Source organism: Drosophila elegans, unplaced genomic scaffold (genome assembly GCF_018152505.1).
Source record: "Drosophila elegans isolate 14027-0461.03 unplaced genomic scaffold, ASM1815250v1 contig_208, whole genome shotgun sequence".
Classification (NCBI taxonomy): Eukaryota; Metazoa; Arthropoda; class Insecta; order Diptera; family Drosophilidae; genus Drosophila; species Drosophila elegans.
Window position 1 is genome coordinate 1,042,282 of NW_024545578.1, and position 20,952 is coordinate 1,063,233.

At 39.0% G+C, this 20,952-nt stretch overlaps 6 protein-coding genes and 5 non-coding genes across 14 annotated transcripts; 3 read left to right on the forward strand and 8 right to left on the reverse strand.

Moving 5' to 3' along the window:
- Window positions 1-2,926: 2,926 nt before the first annotated feature.
- Window positions 2,927-3,003, reverse strand: LOC121467159. The gene has a single exon (XR_005977309.1). It is a non-coding gene; the product is annotated as a small nucleolar RNA Me28S-Cm788 (small nucleolar RNA).
- Window positions 3,004-3,038: 35 nt separating this feature from the next.
- LOC108146223 (splicing factor 3B subunit 3) lies at window positions 3,039-10,953 on the reverse strand. Of its 3 annotated transcripts, XM_017272141.2 has the most exons (11): window positions 10,818-10,953; window positions 10,276-10,540; window positions 8,961-9,326; window positions 8,013-8,487; window positions 7,310-7,644; window positions 6,433-6,740; window positions 4,044-6,018; window positions 3,803-3,857; window positions 3,531-3,586; window positions 3,270-3,315; window positions 3,039-3,088 (listed from the first exon to the last, which is right to left on the reverse strand). In XM_017272141.2, the coding sequence occupies exons 2-7, from the start codon at window positions 10,499-10,501 to the stop codon at window positions 4,045-4,047; spliced, it is 3,684 nt and encodes a 1,227-aa protein (XP_017127630.1). In that variant the 5' UTR covers window positions 10,502-10,540; window positions 10,818-10,953; the 3' UTR covers window positions 3,039-3,088; window positions 3,270-3,315; window positions 3,531-3,586; window positions 3,803-3,857; window position 4,044. The 3 variants fall into 3 exon arrangements, with proteins under 3 accessions (XP_017127630.1, XP_017127631.1, XP_017127632.1); XM_017272142.1 differs by lacking the exons at window positions 3,039-3,088; window positions 3,270-3,315; window positions 3,531-3,586; window positions 3,803-3,857; window positions 4,044-6,018 and adding an exon at window positions 7,012-7,135 and having other exon boundaries at window positions 6,628-6,740; XM_017272143.1 differs by lacking the exons at window positions 3,039-3,088; window positions 3,270-3,315; window positions 3,531-3,586; ... (1 more) ...; window positions 4,044-6,018; window positions 6,433-6,740 and adding an exon at window positions 7,012-7,119.
- LOC121467158 lies at window positions 3,160-3,232 on the reverse strand. Its single transcript, XR_005977308.1, has one exon. It is a non-coding gene; the product is annotated as a small nucleolar RNA Me28S-Cm788 (small nucleolar RNA).
- LOC121467169 lies at window positions 3,382-3,465 on the reverse strand. Its single transcript, XR_005977319.1, has one exon. It is a non-coding gene; the product is annotated as a small nucleolar RNA Me28S-Gm3113 (small nucleolar RNA).
- On the reverse strand, window positions 3,651-3,735 carry LOC121467168. Its single transcript, XR_005977318.1, has one exon. It is a non-coding gene; the product is annotated as a small nucleolar RNA Me28S-Gm3113 (small nucleolar RNA).
- On the reverse strand, window positions 3,924-4,009 carry LOC121467145. The gene has a single exon (XR_005977295.1). It is a non-coding gene; the product is annotated as a small nucleolar RNA Me28S-Gm3113 (small nucleolar RNA).
- Window positions 10,954-11,766: 813 nt separating the features above from the next.
- On the forward strand, window positions 11,767-13,299 carry LOC108145694 (UPF0415 protein C7orf25 homolog). Its single transcript, XM_017271253.2, has 4 exons — window positions 11,767-12,004; window positions 12,060-12,386; window positions 12,490-13,041; window positions 13,137-13,299. Exons 1-4 carry the CDS (start codon window positions 11,846-11,848, stop codon window positions 13,212-13,214), a joined length of 1,116 nt encoding a protein of 371 aa, XP_017126742.1. The 5' UTR covers window positions 11,767-11,845; the 3' UTR covers window positions 13,215-13,299.
- Window positions 13,300-13,471: 172 nt separating this feature from the next.
- On the forward strand, window positions 13,472-14,942 carry LOC108146259. Its single transcript, XM_017272198.2, has 2 exons — window positions 13,472-13,687; window positions 13,752-14,942. The coding sequence occupies exons 1-2, from the start codon at window positions 13,664-13,666 to the stop codon at window positions 14,367-14,369; spliced, it is 642 nt and encodes a 213-aa protein (XP_017127687.1). The 5' UTR covers window positions 13,472-13,663; the 3' UTR covers window positions 14,370-14,942.
- Window positions 14,932-15,775, reverse strand: LOC108146258 (protein DPCD). The gene has a single exon (XM_017272196.2). The coding sequence runs from the start codon at window positions 15,624-15,626 to the stop codon at window positions 14,958-14,960; it is 669 nt and encodes a 222-aa protein (XP_017127685.1). The 5' UTR covers window positions 15,627-15,775; the 3' UTR covers window positions 14,932-14,957.
- Window positions 15,776-16,341: 566 nt separating this feature from the next.
- On the forward strand, window positions 16,342-18,622 carry LOC108146257 (B-cell receptor-associated protein 31). Of its 2 annotated transcripts, none has more exons than XM_017272195.2 (3): window positions 16,342-16,467; window positions 16,565-17,134; window positions 17,961-18,093. In XM_017272195.2, exons 2-3 carry the CDS (start codon window positions 16,631-16,633, stop codon window positions 18,009-18,011), a joined length of 555 nt encoding a protein of 184 aa, XP_017127684.1. In that variant the 5' UTR covers window positions 16,342-16,467; window positions 16,565-16,630; the 3' UTR covers window positions 18,012-18,093. The 2 variants fall into 2 exon arrangements, with proteins under 2 accessions (XP_017127684.1, XP_017127683.1); XM_017272194.2 differs by lacking the exon at window positions 17,961-18,093 and adding an exon at window positions 18,102-18,622 and having other exon boundaries at window positions 16,344-16,467.
- Window positions 18,623-19,006: 384 nt separating this feature from the next.
- On the reverse strand, window positions 19,007-20,435 carry LOC108146255 (bifunctional peptidase and arginyl-hydroxylase JMJD5). The gene is made up of 2 exons (XM_017272193.2): window positions 20,163-20,435; window positions 19,007-20,113 (listed from the first exon to the last, which is right to left on the reverse strand). The coding sequence occupies exons 1-2, from the start codon at window positions 20,433-20,435 to the stop codon at window positions 19,193-19,195; spliced, it is 1,194 nt and encodes a 397-aa protein (XP_017127682.1). The 3' UTR covers window positions 19,007-19,192.
- Between the last annotated feature and the right edge of the window lie 517 nt (window positions 20,436-20,952).

Sequence of the window (20,952 nt, forward strand, 5' to 3'; positions counted from 1 at the left end):
AGATTTCTAAATCAATATGTTCTTTACAACTTTGACTTAAACATTTGTCCCATTTTTCCCCGGTGTGTCCAAAACCAACGTCAGACGATGCTAAGTGAATTAAAATAATGCTGCCGCTGCTGCCTTTCGCTGATGATGATGATGTTGTTGGTGATGCTGATGAGGCCGGGTCTCTGGTCTCCGATCTCGGGAACTCCTCTTTCGGAGATCCGCCAGGCAGCCACTCTGATGATTCTATTTATTACACGGCAGGCAATTTGCAATTTTCCGCTGCGTTTTAATTATTTGCCATGCCCGTTAGTTTTAATAAAGTTGCTAACTGTGAAAAGACGTGACTGCCGGCGAATGGGGCATTTAATTCGCACTCGCACACCCAGGGAAAGTGTCGGTCTATCGTGTCTTTTTTTTCAGTTCTATCCATCCATATCCAGTACCCACTGTCCAACTATCCAGTGTCCAGTATCCAACGTCCCAGACTCCGGAGCAGACATCTGATTAAAATCTCGGCGTGTCCGGCAGAATTTCGCAGAAAATTCTTACACGCAAACGGTGGACAGCTGAAAAGTTGCAGCGTTAACACCCATATTGCCACAAAAAGTCCCCAGATCGTGGGGCACTTCGTGCGAAATTTTATCACGCAAGGCATTCTCGAGTTGATAAGCATCTGCGGAGCCGGGAACTCTGCGAATGGGACTCCGATTCCAAATCCGCGATCTTCGCCAGGAGATTGCGATCGTCCTGCACTGATAGGCGACCAATGCGCGGTCCAAATTCACGCCCCACAACAAAGGATCAGTGATGTTATAGCTTGAAATAAGTAGAGCAGCGCTAAATATTGATAAGCCTACTTCCAGAATAATTTAAATAATTTTACTTCAATGGAAACAACTATTCTCTAAATTGTAACCCTTTAACAATTAAATTCATGTGATCTAATTGGCATAATTTTCAGCATCTCCTTAATAATTATTATGCTGAGTTTAGAAAATTTAAATATTTTTGTTTACGACAAAGCGAAGCAAATAAGTTAGATTGTTGTTTTATTGTTGTATACATTTTTGTGTTGAAATACTTACTCTCTAGATCTAAAAAAAATAAGTCAAATTTTATAAAATGTATATAATATAATATAAATATTTATATTATTTTAAAATAATATATTTAAGCAACAACGGACAAGTAGCCAAACTGGCAACACTCTGAAAATCTGCAGACTGGGGACGCCTTTGTCTTATCTCCAGCTGGGCATCTGCTCATCTTGCCCCATTCCACACGCTTCAAAATCCCCATCCATATCGCCACTTCTCTCTCGGAAATCTCAGAAATGGCAACTGCTTCAAGGCGCCGCAGAAAAGGGGCGTGGCAGGTGTTGCAGGGCTGGTTGTACGTTGCACGTTTTTTTTATTTTTTTGTACCGGGGGTGCCAAGTGTTTGCGCCAAGCGTTGATTGTCCTTATCGAAGGCACAGATCGTTTGGCCAGAAAAACGAGCAAAAGGCGACGCAATCGCATGCGTAGATGCTGCCTAGAGATCTTGAGATTGCACTTGCGTGCCAGTCTGGCAAAAGCATCCAAGAAAATAAAAAAAAAAGAGTGTAAAACCAAGAAAAACCAGTGCCAAGTGATGAATGTCCGTGTTATGCGATCTAATGATCTAGAAATGAAGTTAATAAATCGTTTAACCAGATGCCCCAGCTTTGGTCGACATCGGAAAAGAGGCTGCCTTGCTGCTTCTGTGGATTCCTCAACCCCCAGACATCGCAAGATCAGAGATGTCGTATTTAGCTAAATGCATGTGATATGTTATGCATGTTTTTATTTCAGAAAGCAAAAAAATTGTAGCTTTGATTTTCTAAAAACATGCTTAACATAACATGACCAAAAACCGAATTCGAAGTGATACACATCGAATATCTGTGCTTTAGTTTTATTTTTTTAATTATTTAAACAACTTAGTAAAGATATTAATTTACAAGTCAGAATCAAGGGCTTTTTGTAATTTTTATTAATAAGTGTCAAGCATAAGAAATGTTTGACTTATTTTTCAAAGTAGTTCCTCACAGTAATTTAGTTTCTAATGAATCCTATTTTCGTTATTTTTTAGTTGCTAGCATATTCTAAATTGATTTTTAATATTAAAAATAAACCTGAATATTAAAGAGAAGTGACCACTTAATGCACAAGAGGCCTTGCTGAAACTCTTATTTAGCTACCAAAAAGCCTATCGACCATCTCTACAGCACTTGCCCCGTTTGGCAAGTGATCGACCACCGGGACGAGCGACAATTTGCATAACTACTGTGCTTATGCCGCAAACACAACAAATTACAACGATTTTGCGTACATGCCGGGCGGATGGAAAACGAGGCGTTTAGCAAATATCTGTCTGCCTGTTCTGGCCTGATGTCCCATAACGGGAAAATGAAAATGAAGAGCAGTGCAAACAAGGCCGAGATATAATACCCAAGCCACATGGTAATGGACATAATAAGACCGCAACAAGACAGGCCAACATCAACTGGCATTATGCAAAGTATCAACAACAAATTACCTCAACATTCCACATTCCTTGGTTCTTTTTCGGTTACTTTTTATTTAGAAATTGCTTAAAGTCTAGAGATGATTATATTTAGGTGGTTGTGCGAATTGTGGAATTCGCATAGTGGCTTAGGCTAAATATAAATAGGCGGCAGTCGATTAGTGGTTGATCGGTGATTAAATGTGCAATTAGTATAGATGTACAAACTGTAAGAGAAAGAGAGTGGTATAAGTTTCATTTATATTTCTGATTTATAATATAACAACTTACCTAATGTATGATTTATTTTAAATTATACGCCACATACCCCAACGTAAGTAGATCTGTAATTGAACAAACGAAATTTGTTTAGTTTTCAATATTCATTAAACAAGTTTAAAATCTGTTTAAAAGCTCAGTTACTAATTTACAATCAAATCATTTCATTAGTCTAACATATGAATATAACATCATTGGGTTAGTTTTATGGTGTTTTACTAATAATTTATTTTATTTCTTACCTTGAAAACATTTCGAATTTATTGTTCCATTGAATTCTTTTCTGATGTAACTGCAAGTAAAAACAAAATATAAGTTTAGGGAAATGTTCAAGATTTCCAAGCAAATATTGAATAGTTGTTAATTTTATCAGTTACTAATTTACAATCAAATCATTTCATTAGTCTAACATATGTAAATAACATCATTGAGTTATAAAAAAAAAATTAAATTGTATTAAATTCAATTCTTACCTTAAAAACGTTTCGAGTGCAGCATTTGATGGTTTTGTCAGGTTAACTGTAAGAAAAAGAAATAATTAATTAACAACACTTCTTAGCATTTAGCAATGTTATGTTTATAGTTTTACATCAGTTAAACATAACTTTACGCTAATCATGATTTCTCATAGGTGTCCCAAGGTAAAATAGCTATGTCATCATTGAAAATACAGCTGTTTTTGGTTTACTTTTTTTTTCCGCAGCTAACAAATTAAATTTAGAATTAAAACCCACCTAATCCAAAAAAAGATAGTTTCCCATTGGGCTTCTGTATTTTTGTCTGTTGCAATCTGAAATAAAATACAAAATTTAATTAGTCATGTTTTTGAAGAGCTAAAGACAATGTTAATTTCAAATGACTTCAGTTTATAGGTTTACACGAATCAAGGCATTTCATAGGTGTCCCAAGGTAAAATAGCTATGTCATCACAGAAAATACAGCTGTATTTCGGTTTATAATTTTTTTTTCAGCAGCTTAAGAAATTATATTTGAAATGTGAACCCACCTAATCCAAAAATTATAGTTTCCCATTGGGCTTCTGTACTTTTGTCTGTTGCAATCTGAAATATAAAACAAATTTCAATTAGTCATGTTTTTAAATAGATAAAGACAATGGTTTTTTTTTTAAATACATTCAGTTTATAGGTTTACACGAATCATGGCATTTCATAGGTGTCCCAAGGTAAAATAGCTATGTCATCACAGAAACTTAACAGCTCATTGTATATACAACCAATCCAACTCACCTTAGAAGGCATATCGCGTGCGTATATCCTCCAGCTTTTTGCAGATCTGATTTGGGGTGCGGAACATATCTCCAGCGATGCTCTTCTGCTTGGCTGCCTCAATGGACAGATACTGCTCGCAAAGATCGCCATCCAGAACGTTTTTCACCGGGTAATACGAACTCCTGTAGCTGAGATGATCGCGTCCGCAGAGCGGTGGATTCTCATTGCGCATATGCATCTCCAGATGCTGGAAAAAGTCGTAATCCTCGCGACTGGTAAACGGAACAAAAGCGCCCACAGTGCCGCTTAATGTGGCGTAAATAAGGGCCTCTGATCCGCCGGGAATTAGAGTAGCTTTCTGCAGCGACATGATGATCTCGCCCACGTGGAAAGAGCAAATGTTCTCAGACTTTTGCGAGGCACCAGACAACAAGCCACGATCCCACAGCGATTTAGTGCCGGTTGGATCCTCATCGACGTCATCGGTCACCGAGTGCGGCAATCGCTGAATGCTCAAGTTGCCAAACTTATCGGCAATGGCTATGGTGTCGTAATCCAGCAGAGTGGTGGCCGTAACCCAACGCGGATGCGTGTCATCGGCGAATATGATCAACTGATTCTCGGCGCGACGATAGCGTATGAAGAATACAGATTCCTGAACATCAGACACGTAAACGCGATGACCCATCGCCTGGATATTGACAATCTGATACGGAATGTGTTTGTTCTCGCACTTGCGCAGCATTTTCTTCTTGCCATAATCATAAATCCGCAGCATCCGTCCGCAGCCGGCCAGCAAACGACCCTGGAAGCCACACAGTGCCCCGGGAATCTCATCGATCTCCGTGCGATGCATAAACTCCAGACTCGAGCAGGTGGGATCTATTTTGTAGATGTCTATGCAGCCGCCCTGCGAAATCCTCGGGTTCAGCTGCAGATCCTTGGCGATTCCCACGGCCAGATAATACCGGCCATCGGCCGCTATGGAGAACTTCAGCATGGCCATCGACATTATGGCCTCGTTTTGGGTGAGCGGCACATTGAACATCGTTTGGCCGTGCATGGCATCCAGGCAACGGATTTGCGAGGCCCAGAGACCCAGACCCGCTTTGGGTGACGAGAAAACATCCTCGGGCAGGACTTCGTTGATGAAAGCATTGGCCATTTCGCGGGCCAACTCGCGCTCCTCATCGCCCGCCGCACTGCGCATCTCCTCCGCCATCTGCTCTTTGCGGGCACTCTTCGTATCCTCCGTGTAGGCATTGTGATCCGTTTCCGCAATCAACATGCGACCCGTATCCGGGTGGATAACAAAGGTTCGCGGAGTGTATTGCAGGGGGAATGCCACTTGATTGAAGACCGCTCCCAGTTTTTCCAAGGCCAAAATCCTCAAGGTGTTTGTGGATATGGCCACAATGCCTTCGCTGCACTGCTCGCTCGAGAAACCAGAAGCATACTCCAGCGTTTCATAGGACAGAGGCGTTAAATGGAATCTGTTTTGGTGGTAGTACGACAACCAGGTTCTACTCGACATGGCCAACACTGCTTCGGCGCCCTGCATCTTGATGCGGAAGAGCTTGACGGGCCGAGAGCCCAAATACCGCGTCCTGGTGTCGGCCAAATCTCCGGACACCGGATCGAGCACAGTGCGCAGCAGGACGCCGTTGCTCAGGCCAATGTTTAGGTAGATTGTACCCTTGTTGCTGCCACTTCGCTGGGCGGGTGCATCCTCATCCAAAGTTCCCTGGGTCGTACTCTCCGTGTGACCCATTTCCACCAGGCAGAGGGATTCCGCTGGCGAGGGTAGCGCTTGCATGGAGCAAGGAGTCAGACAGTTGTTGGGATCCAGCGACAGGATACGCACAGTATTATCAGCCAGACCAACGGCCAAGAACCAGGAACGCTGCTCTCCCTCTGGAACAGTTCCCAGAGCCATGCACATGATCTCTGCCGGCATTTCAGAGCGTTCTGTATACTCATTTAGCTCTCCAGTCTGTAAGGATAAAAAAATCCTAATTAGTTGGGTTTTTAATTTAAGTTAATTGCTTTTTAGGGATTTAAAAGCTCAGCACTGCAGGACACATAGTGTCTCAACATGATTGTTCTTTTCGTGTTTTTGTCATCAGAGCAAGATATATTCAGGGTGTTTAGTTCAAATAACATATATCAGGGGTGCTTAAAACTGAATTAGGGCAGTGCATTTGTCAACACAATGAAAACAAAAAACAAATATGGTTTAGCCACAAAAAAAAAAAAACCAGAAGAATCTACTTGTTATTAAAAACAGTCTTTTAATAAAGGACGTTTTTATTTATACAGAGTTTAATGATTTCAAAAGGAAAAATTTGCCACTTAACTAAACACCCTGATTAACTTATAAAGTGCCATCACAGAATTCAATGCTTACCGGATCCATTTCAAAGTAGACCAACTCCCTGCCCGACAAGGTGATGACCACCTGGCGCTGATTCACGGCACACTTGGTAATCGACTTCTTGCCCGGGGCCTTCCACTCGTTCACACGTTTGTCGGATCGAATGTGGCGAATGCCATCGGGATATACCTGAACCAAGGCATCATCGCCCAAGGCGGCACAACACAGTGTGGGTGTGGTGCCCAGGAAACCACTGTCTGTAACTTCCTCAACCGTTTCGCCAATACTCAAAACGAGAGTGGCATTCACGAAGGACACGATGATGTAGGCATCAAACTCGTCTAAAAGTAGGGGAACAAAAGAAAACTTAGACCGTGAGTATGGAACACAAAGATAAACCATTCAAAAATTGTTGCCTATCTTTGGAGACATTGAATAATCAGTTTATCAAGTTGTAATCAATGGATAATTCAGCTGAAACACGGTTGATAAATATCGCATCATGTTCAATGTCCGACTGGCTTAACTATAGTTTTGTATTTTGTTTTTTTTTCGAGTAGTAGTTGTTGTAGTATCTGTTTGACTTATGAGCTGCATTAAATGTTGCCTTACCTATCGCTTCACAAAAGACAATTTAAATTTTACACAAACGAGAGAGTAAATTCTCTATAATCGCTTGTCTTTTTCGATAGTTCACACATGACGTCTGTGTTTAAGCGCCTGAAATAAGAGAGAACTGGTGGTTGATAACTTGTGGGACTTGTTTGGAGAATCGTGTGTAAAGCTAGATGTAATCTATATCTCGATCTGTATCAATGCACCAGTTGAGTTATTAGCCACATTTCAATCTTACGTCTAATCTTAGCTTAAGAATCATGACTTTATGAGAAGCATTCGAATGGAGACTCACCATCAGCTCGTTTTTTCACAGTCCAAACAGCATTGGGATTACCGGGCAACTCGGAAACGGCCATCTCGGAAACCTCCAAACCGTGACGAAGCACTCGCAAAGTGGAGCGAGGTCCTCGTCCGCAGAGGACGTACAATTGCGGTGTATCCTCGTTGGCAAGATCAGCCACCTGAGAGGTGATTATCGGCGCAAACGAGGGTAGTTCGTCTACCAAAACCAGGTTCTTTAGGGCACGTGGCGCAAAGAAGAAGGTCTCACCCTCCTCCAAAGGCATGGCTGAACTGAACTCTGGCTCATCGTCATCGTCGCCCAGATGAGCAATTTGGTAAAGGTAGCTAAAAGTTGAAGAAAAGAGGCATTTAGTTATGATTCTGTTAATCACAAAATAGAAAATGAAAGGAATTGGTAGTAAAATTGACAATTTAGAACTTTCTTTATAAAACACTGTAATAATATTACAATATGTTTTTAAGTCGAAAAATAGTGTTATATTCCAGCATTTTTAATGGGAGAAAAACATTAATATTTTTATGGAATGTCAAAGGTTTTGAATATTTTAAAGACAAAATCTGTTAAAATAAAAGCATTGTTCTTTTCATTATTATCTGAGACCATCTTAAAATTCTTTAGCCACTTGTAAAACCCCTCTGTCAATGTATTAAACCCCTCCTCCTATCAATTTCTTTACAAACTAGATACTTACTGGTTGCCAAACTCGCTAGCCACAAAGAGGAAACCCGTCTTTAGCACACACATAGCTGTTGCTGGAGGCACTGTGTCAAAGTACTTCAGTTTGATCTCAGACACTACATCGTCATCGGTTTCTAGGGTGATCTTGAAGATGTCTCCCTGCTCTGTTTGCAGCAGAAAGAAGTACATGCTCTTGGTGCGATGTGTGGCAGAGCAGATGAAGATCATGCCCCTTTCAGGATCATCCAGATCGTTTCTCCTGCGCGGAATGGGGCAACGAATGTCGTGCTGATCGCCGAGATTCTTGTAGGTCAGATAGTTCTCCGAGCAGATGAGCACGCCCGAGGGGCCATCGTTGCCTCCAGGCACAGAAACCAAGAAGTTGGCGTGCTCCTCCAAGGGTTCAGAGTATTTGCGAACCACGTGGTTCAAGCCGAGATCCAATTCGTAGAATGTCAGCGTTTGCTGTGTGCGCTGGGCGGCATCACCTGGAATAAATAAAAAGGGGTATTGGTTAGTAATGGTGTTCTTGAGACAGACTATATTGTAAAACATTTTTTAAACCCAATTTTGACTATCAATAGCATATTTAAATGTTTTCTGGGTACAAATTTCAAACGAAACTAAGAACAATAGCTCAAATTTAGACATCATTTCATTAAAATCTAGTTATTTGAACAGACTATAATGTAAAATATTTAATAAAACATATTTTGACATTACAATTTAAAGTTTTTTTTGTTAAATATTTTATACTCTTTTTTAACAATCAAAATATATTTAAATTTAAAAGTGTGGGTCACAAATCAGTGAAGTGTGGCTAGGTAATTACAGCAACACCAATGGTTCAGTGATCGCAATTTATCTGGCACTAACGTATTCAGTGTTCGTGGTTAAATCCACTAAACCTGTGAATTAAAGCGCCTTTTGGGACAATATTATATTAAAGGGTAATGCCCACCTGATGGATCCATGTCAGCCTCCTCGTAATCGATCTCCAGACAGGCAAACATCGGATTATCAAAGCCCACATCCACGCCCACCATGTGATATGTCAAGGTATTCGATTTGTGGGCCTCCAAGGGCGATGAGATCGTCAGACGAGCCTGCGTATCCCGATTCATGATGTAGGCCAACTTCTGTTTCTCCACGGCGCCAATCATCACGGCTCTTCCCTTGGGATCGATGGCAAAGTACTGGCCAGGCACTATCCTTCGACATCCCGACTTGCCAAAGGTCTCCTGGTGCACCTTCTCCAAAGCATTTTTGGATGGGATATACTCAAGAATCACAATACGACCCGAATCGGAACCGGCAACAATGTAATCTGGAAATCATTAAAGTTAGATTTAACATTAGTCATATATTTTTAAAATTTTTTTTACATATATATATATTTTTACATATTTTAGGTAGTGTAACTCGAAGTTTCAATTCGCCATTCCGTTGAGTTGGTTTATGGCAAATGCGACGCCAAGTCTTTCGTTTAATCTCGCACTTAGACGTGTTTTTAAAGTCTTACTGGGGTCAACTAATAGAGTGTTGCCTCAATAGGGATTTGTGCGGCTTGGAAATGTTGTAAGCTTGACTTAAAAATTATATATATTAATTGGGAGAAGATTGAACGGGTTTAAAAGGAAATTTTAGAGTTAACCAAAAATAGATAAGCGAAAAAAAAATGGTTCCCCACGTGTTTTTTTTCGAACTCTTTGGGTTTGGTAAAACCAGATAAAACACGTGTTTGTTGAAATAAGCATTGATCTTTAAAATGTTTCTTGAAATAAGCATCGATCTTTAAAATGTTATTAGACTATGATAGTAAACTCCTTTAATGTTTTATTAATCGTTTTTTGTTTGACTAAGAAAATTTAAATTCAGTTTTATAATAAACTTTTTTGGAGTCCCATATGGGTTTGGTATTTGCAATCCAATTTCAATATATTTAAAGAATTTAGAGGTAATTTAGACCTTACAAAAATATATACCAAAATGTTTATTTAGTAAGATATTATCTTATTAATTTATGTCAAAAGTGTATCAAAAAGTGTCTCCCAAGTAAATACTCTTTTTGAAGTACCAATTGGGCTTAATAATTTTCATGTGAGTTCGAAATATCATTTCATATTTTGGGTAATTATCTAGACCTGATAAGTGCAGTTTCTATCTAGCCCTATCTTTAAGACTAAAAATATAACCTTAATAACAGCAAAGCTAAATATATTTTGTTCAGATGACTCTCCCAAGTAATATGTTATATTATAGTGCTTAAACCTCACCTTTAGTTCCGCCCGTGAGACGAAAAGCCATCAAAGCGCGGATGCATCCGAAGATCTCCGTGGAGAGGAGCGTGTGGACCTTTCCCGTATTCGAGTCCGGACGGAGGAGCTCCAGCGATTTGCCACGTGACAGGAGAACCTCCTGCTGTTTTCCGCCGGAGAAGTTGCCATGCACCGCGTGGGTCACTCCCGTGCCCTTTTGTAGGGTCAAATTGTACAGATACATAGTGTTACACTATACCACTTTTACTCTATTGCCCCAAAACTGGAATAAAAGTACAGTTTGAGGTTAGGTACAGTCGCCGATGGAAAGCCTCTTAAATATCTTTATATAAATATATATTTTGTACTACTTTGAAAACCATGGCCACAGTATTGGAAATTCGTGTCGCCTAACGATGCTAGTAAGCAGCATTTAATTTTTAGTTTAGCACGCTTCAAATGCGACCAAAGCACAGACATTTCTGATTTCTGGAGATACTTCGTGCGGAAAATCCATTAAATACCAGGAGCTACTATTAAAATTGGTTTTATTTGTTTACCTTCTGCTGGTTTAACGGGTGACTTAGCACATTTCACCAGCGATGTCTTTGGATTAGAATTTTCTTGATTACTCAGGTGGCGTCATTTTCACTTTTTCAGTTCCACATCTGGTCCGGTCGGCGAAAAAAAGTAAAAGAAGAAGTGATGGGAAAACGTCGATGTCAACACGTTTGTCATCGATATTTTCCAAATCTCGGCCCTATCGATGTTTGGCAGGGACTATCGATGTTTATCTATCCAACTCTCTCATTCTGTTAGTTCGACGTTTGGCTACCATTTTTCTGTTAGTTCGACGTTTGGCTAACATTTTACTGCAAAACACAAGCCTACCCACAAGCACGCCAAGTTTTGGCGCCAAAATTTGTGCACATGCATATATTCTACTGTTGATGTTGATCTTCATTGCATATATATGTATTGTGTTAAAGTTCAACATACACGAACCATACATACAGCACAAATATATATGAACAATATTTGGCGCCAAAAAAATTGCGCAAAGATTTAAATAGAAATGGCGGTAATAATAATTTAAATTTACCGTAACTGTAACCGAAACAAAAAATAGTCGAAATAGTCATATTGGTTGTAACTGTAACCGAAATCGATATTTGATTTGCTTTTAATCCCTGGTTGTAAATAAATAAAAATTCCTGTCATAGTGGCAAAAAATAAATATACAATTTGCGGTTGGAACTAAAAAACTTAGAAGGTTTACTTCTAAGATGCCGTAGTTTTTATTACCACCAAGCTATCTGTTAATAAACACAAGCAAATAACAAATTTAAAAATACAAAACATAGAAAAGAAATGAATACCTCTCTTAGAAATAGTATCGTAGTTTGAGCAAGAATACCGAATATCGATAGTGCCCATTGGGAACTGTCCACCTGGAATAAAAAAGAAAATGCAGTTACTAGTGTTGTGAAATCCGCAATTTCGCAGCCATCTTTGTTTACCAAACTGAAACAGCTGACAGTTGAAAACAATTATTTCGTGATTTTGTAAATATTACTCAAATTTAAAAATGGAGGAACAAGATGTTCAAGAGAAACTTTACGAAGAGGCACACAAGAAAGTTAAATTGGGGGAGGAACTAAAAAAAGCGTTAATTGACTTTGAGGACCTTCCCGGAGTCAGTAAAGTGCAGAGAAAAATTCAACAGGAACTCAAATTTCTAAATAAGGTTTGTTTTTTCCACTATTCTGGAAACTTCCACTAAACAAGAAGTTTTCTTGAAGGTGATTACTACAAAATCGGTGAAAGAACACCATATAACAAGTAGTAACTTTGTTTACTATGATTTTCTGATTAAAACTCTGCGTTTGCAACAAGGAGTGGTGGACATCAATGCCGTTTTTCGCCTAGAATCCCGAGATAATCCTTTGCGAGTTGACATAGTGGCCAATAATGGTCTCAAATGGGTCAAGGTGATAGCCAGGAACTCGAAGTCCGTTGAGGATGCGGCCAAAGGATGTGTTAGCATCGGGGCGAGGAGCGTTTTGGATCAGGCAGAGGACTACTTAGAGGCTAGTGAGCTCAGTTTCTGCATGTTCCAGAGGCCCAAGGTGGGTAGTTATCTTCTTTGTTTACTTTACATTGTTCCACTAATTTTATGTTAACCGCACCAAATTTGAAATATCAAAACTCATAGAATTTATCCTCTTTCAGATAGTCTTTTACTTCTCCAACAAAATCGAGGATTCTCTGCATGAAGAACTTCTAGAAATGGGCGTGCAAACGGCATCTTTGGAATCACCAGATAGTGATTTGGATCAATATGCCACCACCTCGAATGAATTGAATCTGGATGTGACCACTCTACTGGCCTATGTGAGTGCACTGACCAATGGATCTGCCAATTGGGTGTACAAGGAACCACTTCTCACCGAACAAGCCGAAAGGGAAAGAGCCTCGCCACTTAAACCTCTGCTAGAGAAAATTCTAGAAGGAAAAACCTTAGTTTGCTGCCAATTAGCCTACGATGCCTTCCAAAGTATCCTAGATATTGTGGGGGGCGAGGGCGAACGAAAACGAGCCGAGGAGCTGATGAACAGGGTAACCGTTTTTCCGGATGTGGAAAATATACCCGAGGAGTTCTCCCACATACGTTTCACTGCCAATGTGAACGAGCGAAGTCTCAAAATCTTTAGTTTCGGCATGGCCAGACAAATTTTCACCGTGACTTCGAACAAGGCTTTTGTTAGATCAGCTAAAATGCAGGTATGTATAGCTATTTGATAAAATGTACTTTTTAAATTTTTTAATGATCCATGATTTCATTTAAACTATTCTATATTTTTTATTATATTTTGCAGGGTATCAATGTGCCTGTGTTTGTACATGCTTCTGTTGCTCTTACAGAGGGAAAACAGGCCACAGGAAGACCGCTTTAAAAGACAATAAATGTTAACTTTTTAAATATTTATTATGTGATTTTTTTTAAAACATTTTGAATGGAAATAAATTTTAATCGTCAAATTTTGTGTGTTTTCTGCAATAAATATTAAATCCGCAAATAATTGATTTGTTTTTATATATTTAAAAACGTGAAAATTAATTTGATCGATTTGAATTTGATAGGCTGAAACTTATTTAAATCGATAAATTGATCTATCGATAGATTTGGGGACAGAGCTGCCATATCGCATGCGGAAAACATATGTAAACAAAAGAGAAATTTGGGGAAATTGCGACTTTTGTAAAAGAACAAACATTTTAATAGCTTAGAACCAAAAGACAACACATTTGGATATTCGTTTTGTAATATTTGAGTGGAAGGCATATAAAAATACATTAAAGGCAAGAGGTTAACTTAAAATCCAACGAGAAAACTGCAAAAAACATGGACTGCGCACCACTTAATTTGGTAAGAACTCAAATAAAAGTTGTATTTTGCCTGTAAAAAATGTAATGTTTATGTTTCTATAAAGGCTCATTTCCACGAGCGCAGATCAGAGCGTTTTATACGCAATCATCGCTATGAGGAGGCCATAAAAGCGTTGGAGACTTCCCTAATTTACATGCAGGATGCCCAAAAACGAGTGGCCCTGCCAAAATCCATTGAAGTTCTGAACACATTAACGTTGGACTTCCAGCGAAAACTGCGCCAAATTGAGATGCGGAAAACACAGCATGGCTTAAATAAGTTAAAGGACTTTGCTCCGTTAAAGGAAACCAGTCCTATGTTACCATTGCGGCCGGAGAATGGATCAAGTGGAGCCGGAGGATCCGCGCAATCGGTGGCCAAGGCAATTGATAAAACAGTCCAGGATTTCGATGCCAAGTTTACATCGTCTCTGGTGATAAAAGTCCCCAACAATTTGGCCAATTCGGAGCCCCAAATGGAGACGCTAAGAAAGAGTGATCCCCTGAAGGATGTGGATGAGCGAGATCCCTATGATAATCACAGGCTCACGGGCAGCGATGATCTGGATTTGCCCTCTTTGGCCCCTTTGGAACTGCCCTCCTTCGATTATAGTCTCTTCACCAGCTCATCGGCTCCTTCTCTGGCCAGTTATGCCGGCATGGCCGAGAGCTTCCAGAAATAGGCTAAGAACAAGGATTTTCGGGCCTTTAAAATGTCACTGATTTTGTTTAATTTCGATCGGAAGATTGGAAGATCTCTTAAAATACAATGGCCTGTAGTTGAAATTTTATTACGCCATGAAAAAAGGCTTAACTCTAAACTTACTTTTAAGCCCTTTTATCTTTATAAAAATTTTCAATTGTAGTGCCTTCAGTTTAAAATTGTAATGACCCCTTTAAAAAGCTTTACTTTTAAAATACTTAATCTGAATGACTGCGTTTACATAGTAATTGACTTGCAAGACCTGCTATTGGTTTTAATTTCAGTTTTTTCAAGATCAGTTTCCTTTTAACTGTAAAGGACCAGAGCAGTAAAGACTAGACTAAGAAAATAAAATCCCAAGTCCGCAAATTCGTCACAATGACATAAATAAGTAAGTATCTCCAACTTTTGTAAACTATAATCTTAGTCATGTTTTTAATATTTTAAGCGACATTTGCTATGAAAAAGTCCCATAAAAATGTACCGAAATCTTTGAAGCTTAAGCCCAGACCCTGCCCTATAATAATGAAAAATAGGAGGTATTTTGTAGTTATATAATCTATCTTATTTATTTGGCCATCAGACCCTTTAGCAGGTCGTCCATGTCCGTTTCAGTTTCGACATTCTTGAGTAGCAGCAGAACCTGCGCCTCCATTTCGCAGAGAATGGCTGGTTTTTGGTAGGTTATAATCAGGGTGTTGAACTGATGATGAACGGAGAGGCTTTCCTGTGAGGGCTTTATCCCACAGCGATCCAAGTCGGGAATCTGGATGACCTTGTAGTACTTCTTGTTCGAGGTGCGCACTATGATGGCCCGCTTTTCGGGATCGGCGGTTACATTGTAGATATCCAGGGCAAATGGCATATTACGTATACGCCACTCGATATTCTTCTTGGTAATCCTCTTAGTTAGCAGAGGAGCGGTGTTACTTTCCCGTAGAGTGAAATCTCCGCCGGATAGGGAATCATCATCGTCACCAGATCCTTGGGGTTTGTTTCCAGACCAATTCAATTGACGTGGCTCCTCACCCAACTCGATTTCCCACTCCGATTCGCCCATTATCTTGTTGCTTTTGGATTTCCAGGCCCTGCGTTGTACGATCCCAGTTTCCATGTTGTATTCCTCGGCCATTTGCCTTCCGTCCGGAAATTTATAGAGCACCTTGCGTGCCCTACCACTAATCATCGAGTTCTTCTCCGCCGATTGCAGGTAATTCAGCCAGTTTTGGTAGGACATCTCGAAAGTTATGGAAGATTACGTATTTATCTTTGAGCAATCGAAAATAACTGAATCTAAGGAGAGAATTTGATCGATGGCGCTGAAGTTGAAAATTTGTTGAAAAGCACATTTCGTTGGAAACCTGGCAACCCAGCTGACCAGTTTGTTTACATCGCAAACAGGGCTGCCAACGCGTGTGAGGATTTAAGACATTTGGTTTTATTTTTAAATTAGCTGTTATTATTTTTTCGTAAAACCTTTTAAAATTTTTGTTGTTTTAAGTTTCAACTGTTTTTATTTTATACAAACTGATAACTAATATATTAAGATATATCATTAGTGTTCTGTGGCATTAGACAAGATTTTTTTTTTTAAATATCCTACTTAGAATAAAGACTTGATCACTTCAAAAGTTAAAAAAACAATTAACAATTAAGCAATTAAAAAAAGTTATCTTGAGTAGACACAAATGAGTATTTATGAATCTCGTTGTTTTTATAGATTTAATAGACTTAATAGGTATCAAAATAGAATTGATAAATTGGCTTATGCTGAACTATTTTCTTTACAGTTAAATCTTACAAAAAAAAAACAGAGAGAAAAAAATATCATTTTTAAATATATAAAAAGAAATCTTAAATAGACTTTATAGGTAAACAAAATGTGTTAATTAATAAATCTATTTTTCTAGCTGCTTTTATGGCTTTTTTTCTGGCTGTTTTATTTACAGTAAATTCCCTAGCACAAGTTGGCAGCTCTGATTGTACACAAAAAAACAGAGTTGACGTGGCCACCGCGGTGACTACATAAAATATTCGCATATTTCATCACGGCATCTATTTAATTATTGCTATTTAAAGTAAGCAGCCGCACGTACTCCGGCCGTAGTCTAAAAATAGAATCCCACGGAATCCGTAGAACTAACAGCTAATCTGGGAATACATTTTTCCTTGCAGACAGCAGTCGACGAAAAAAAAGAGTGAAAATCGAAGCCAACGAATTAATTCAAAAAGCATTTAAAAATGAGTTTGGTGTGGACTTTGATCGCTGGGTTTCTCTATGCAGAAATAGCCTTTGTCCTTTTGCTCGTACTTCCAATTGCAAGTCCTTACCGATGGAACCGGCTCTTCAAATCCAAGTTTCTGGCCATGTTGGGCCAACAGGCGCACATATATTTCGTCCTGATCTTGGGAGTCCTAATCCTGTTCCTACTGGAGTCCATTCGCGAAATGCGAAAGTATTCCAATTTCGAGCAGACCGGTGAAGTGCATTTGAATGTGGAAATGCAGCACAGCATGAAGTTGTTCCGCGCTCAGAGAAATTTCTACATTTGCGGATTCTCCGTGTTCCTCGTCCTGGTCATCCGGAAACTGGTGACCTTGGTGTCGGCACAGGCGAATCTCTTGGCCCAAAGTGAGGCCTCCTTGAAGCAGGCCCAAAGTGCCACCGCAGCCGCAAGATCTCTGATGGAGGACAAGAAGACCGAGAAGGCCAAGGAAGCTGGCGAGGATACCACACTGATTGAGGTAAGTTTGTCCATTATTATGGCTCACATCCTGCATCACCAGATCCCCAGGACTAATGGCATGTCTAGAGAGCTAACACCTAAGACTTTGGAGTTACATTGGCTACTACCAGCTGTAAAAATATGGCAATGCATATAAGAAGGTGTGGTCAAAAAATAGGGTAGTCAATAGAGAGAAATCAGATCAAGCTAATTTTAATAGTATGGTAATCAGTATGGATAATCAGTATGGAGAAAACCATAAGATCAAATCCAATTTTCATATGATTATAATCACAAATTAAGGTTTCATATACCTATCTTATTACTTGCTTATTCTGCAATAATTTTTATTTTAAAGTACATGTTACATTATACCACAGGCACAAATTATGGTTACAATTTGTTATTATTTTAATTTCATCTATAATTCTTTTTTAGTTTCTTTGATTATTTATTTATATTTTGAAAATGAAGTTAAGAACTGGTGTCATAGATATCATAATTGTATTAGGGAGGTGATCTGAATATTTAGTTTTTCTTCTTCTAAGATATTATATGAAGTCAAATAAACGTAAAAATAAATATCATGTTAATAAAAGTAGATTTAGAGAGACAATTTAAAAGCATAGCTTAATCTTAAACTAAAAGCAGCGTGGAGACTGCAAAATAGTACACAGTTTTCACAGTTGTTCTAAACTTTTAAAGTGAAAATTGTGATAGGATTACTGCTATTATTTTGACCGCAGCTGAACGTTTTGAAATCACACCCAAACACAAAAGTTGGGCTATGAAATACCGCAGCCACTTACTCGAAAGATAAATCCTCTTGTTAACTCTTTAAACAGCTGTCAAGACTGCGGAGACGTGTGCAAGGACTCACCGCCCGAGTGTCCTAAGTATCCCCCATCTACAGTACCCACCTCACAACCATTCCCATTCGAATCCGAAAAACCCAATCGAAACTTAAACCGAAATCGTTTTTGCAGCTCAACAAGCTGCGCGAACGCGTCCAGGAGCTCACCTCCGATCTGAATCGCGAGAAGAAGGACAAGGAGGCGGTTAAGTCCCAGGCGGAGAGCCTCAACCGCGAATACGACCGACTCACCGAGGAGTACAGCAAGTTGCAGAAGCAGATCACCATCGGTGGGGCCGGAAACAAGGATGATTAAGCCCTCGAAGAAGAGCGATGTCCAAAACATTTAAATAACGATAAGACTTATAAAAACATGGCGGTGGGGCAGCGAAAGCAGGCACATTTAAAAAAGATTATAAACGATTTTTAAAATCGATAAACAACAAGCACACACATCTTAATGTTAATCCTCATTCATATACACACAACTACACACGCCTATTGATAACGAATGGGGCTTATTGATAGTGGTCTCCCCTTTGCGTTTGTTTTGCCCGAAAATTCTTTGTATTTAATTCCTATGTGTTAAGTTTTGTTTGCCACAGTAACACACCCAAAAAGCGTCGTGGCTATTAAAAGAACAACCATAAAGTACTCCTCCAGTTTTGGTAGATTCGATGATTCATCTTTGGGCTGATAGTCCACATCATGTCGTATTGGTATCGCTGGTTTATTCATTTTAATGACGTCAAGCGGCAACCTGTTTGTCCAGCTGGCGATCAATGTTCGCTCGGAAATCGGAAGTATATTGCACATTTTTTGTTGAAAATTAGTTCAACAAATGAAATGATAATAAGGCATCTTATCTAGGCATAGTTATATTTAAAGTATATACAATTTGGTTTTATATGCCAAATCTAAATCTGTATCCGGGCATTCTAGTAGTAGTTTGTAGTAGGACTTTAATTTGGCTTATAAATATTATAAAAAAAAGTAATGTGGCTAAAAGTAGAACATTTCTACAATGAAAGTGATAAAGAGACAAGATATAATGCAAACAAATTAAGCTTTGTTACTGTTCTTGAACCTCTACTTTTTTCGGTTTAGACTAAAATTTATTTTTGCTGCTGTCTGTCATAGTCTAAAACAATATATTTCGAATCATGATATTATTTCAAATCATATATTTTGATTTATATATTTTTTATCATTTATTTCACAATATTACTCCCACCAAAAGCTGATAGAAAAACTGGGGGCCTCAGATCTCACGTAGTGCCACCATTTGGGTGGCATGTACAAACAGTCGCCAGGTTGAAGGAGCAACTCGTAGAACTTGACTTTTTCCAGCAGTGGATAGGTATCCAGATCCAAATGGGCAGCATCTATTCGAGAGGTATTGCTTAAAAATTCGCTTTCGTGGGGATATAGGTTGTCTGTATCAGAAGGAGCAGCTAGTATAATTCTTTTACAACCAAAAACTTGGCACAATAGATTGTGTTTGGGATCGTAGTGCATGGGTGATATGGTTCCCGCTGGTCCCAGCCACGCTTTGATGTCCACAGTTCCCGGAGGTTCCTCATTGCTTATGGAACAGTAGTCGGGAATGGATATATCTTTCTTGAGAGCTGGGATCTGGGAGAAGAGCTCGTGCTGGGCGAGATACTCAATCTCCTGATTGGATTTATCTCCTGCAAATTGCCTGCTCAGGAAATCGCGAATCTTCACAAGCTGCTGGGACCACTCTTCGCTGGCATAGTTGGATCCTATTTCGATGGGCACCGTGCGATTTCCGGCCACTTGGAGAAGGTAATTGAGATCCAACCATTTAGTCAAAGCAGGCCAATGTTTGATTGTGTTTAAAAGAAGCGTAGGTTGTCCTTTTTGAAAGCACTTTGCTTGGAATTCCTTTAAGCTGGGCGCTTCAAGTTGGGGTATATCACAGGTACAGGAAATTCGTTTTAGTGGTTCCAAAATGGGCAGAGTTCCGGAACTTCCCAATCCTTCCTTATCTAGGTAATCCATTAAGGCCGCTTTCAGTACACTCCAATCCTCCGTGCAACCCAAAAGTTGGGCCTCATCCAGGATCCCACTGCATAGCTCCTTTTGGGCAGGACTTGTGCTCTCCAGGAGTAGGAAAAAAATCTGCAAAAATCATTTTTAGTTGGTACACTTTGGGATAGATAAATCCCACCTTGAAATAACAACCTATGGCATATATCTTCCTTGTACTCAAAGGTACTTTGCTAAAGTGTCCTGTGTGAATGCGTTCCCAATTCCTGTCCACCAGGGCATCTATAAGGTATCTTGTCTCCTCTTCTTGGGAATCTCCGCTGGAATTTAGTTTCTCCGTGAAATCAATAGCCTTTTTGAGTATATAACGAGCCTCAATTTCATTTTGAACAACCCTTTCTATATCCACCCAACGGGGAAGCAATTTCGTCAGCTCCAAAAACTGAGGATCCATGGAATGCTTAAAATCTCTGGTTTGCTTACTATTTTGTTTACTAAGCCGCTGAGTTGCCAGATTTATTAAATCATTTATATATCGATAAGAAAGAAATAATAGTTTAATCGATGTTTAAAAGTTTTAAACATATATATACTGTTGCTGCAAAACATATATTTGGGCTAAATAAATTACTCATTTTCAACCTAATCTTTATTTAACTAAGTTATATCTTAATCTTAAATAAAATGTCTGTAATTTTTATAAATTTATTTCATTTCATTTCCATATATTACTTATTTTGTTATATAGACGTATAATAAATTCACAGCTTATCTCCAATATTGATTGATATTTCGAAATGGTGGTTTGGGGAAGTCTAGATAAAAATCTATAAATATTTTTGTAAGCGCCCTACATAGGCCTTCCAGTTTTACGATAATCAAATTTAATTTTTTAGTTTTTGGAATAATAAAATAAAATTTTTTTTTAAGAAAAATTAAATGTGATTTTGTATTGTGTATTTTTTTAACAA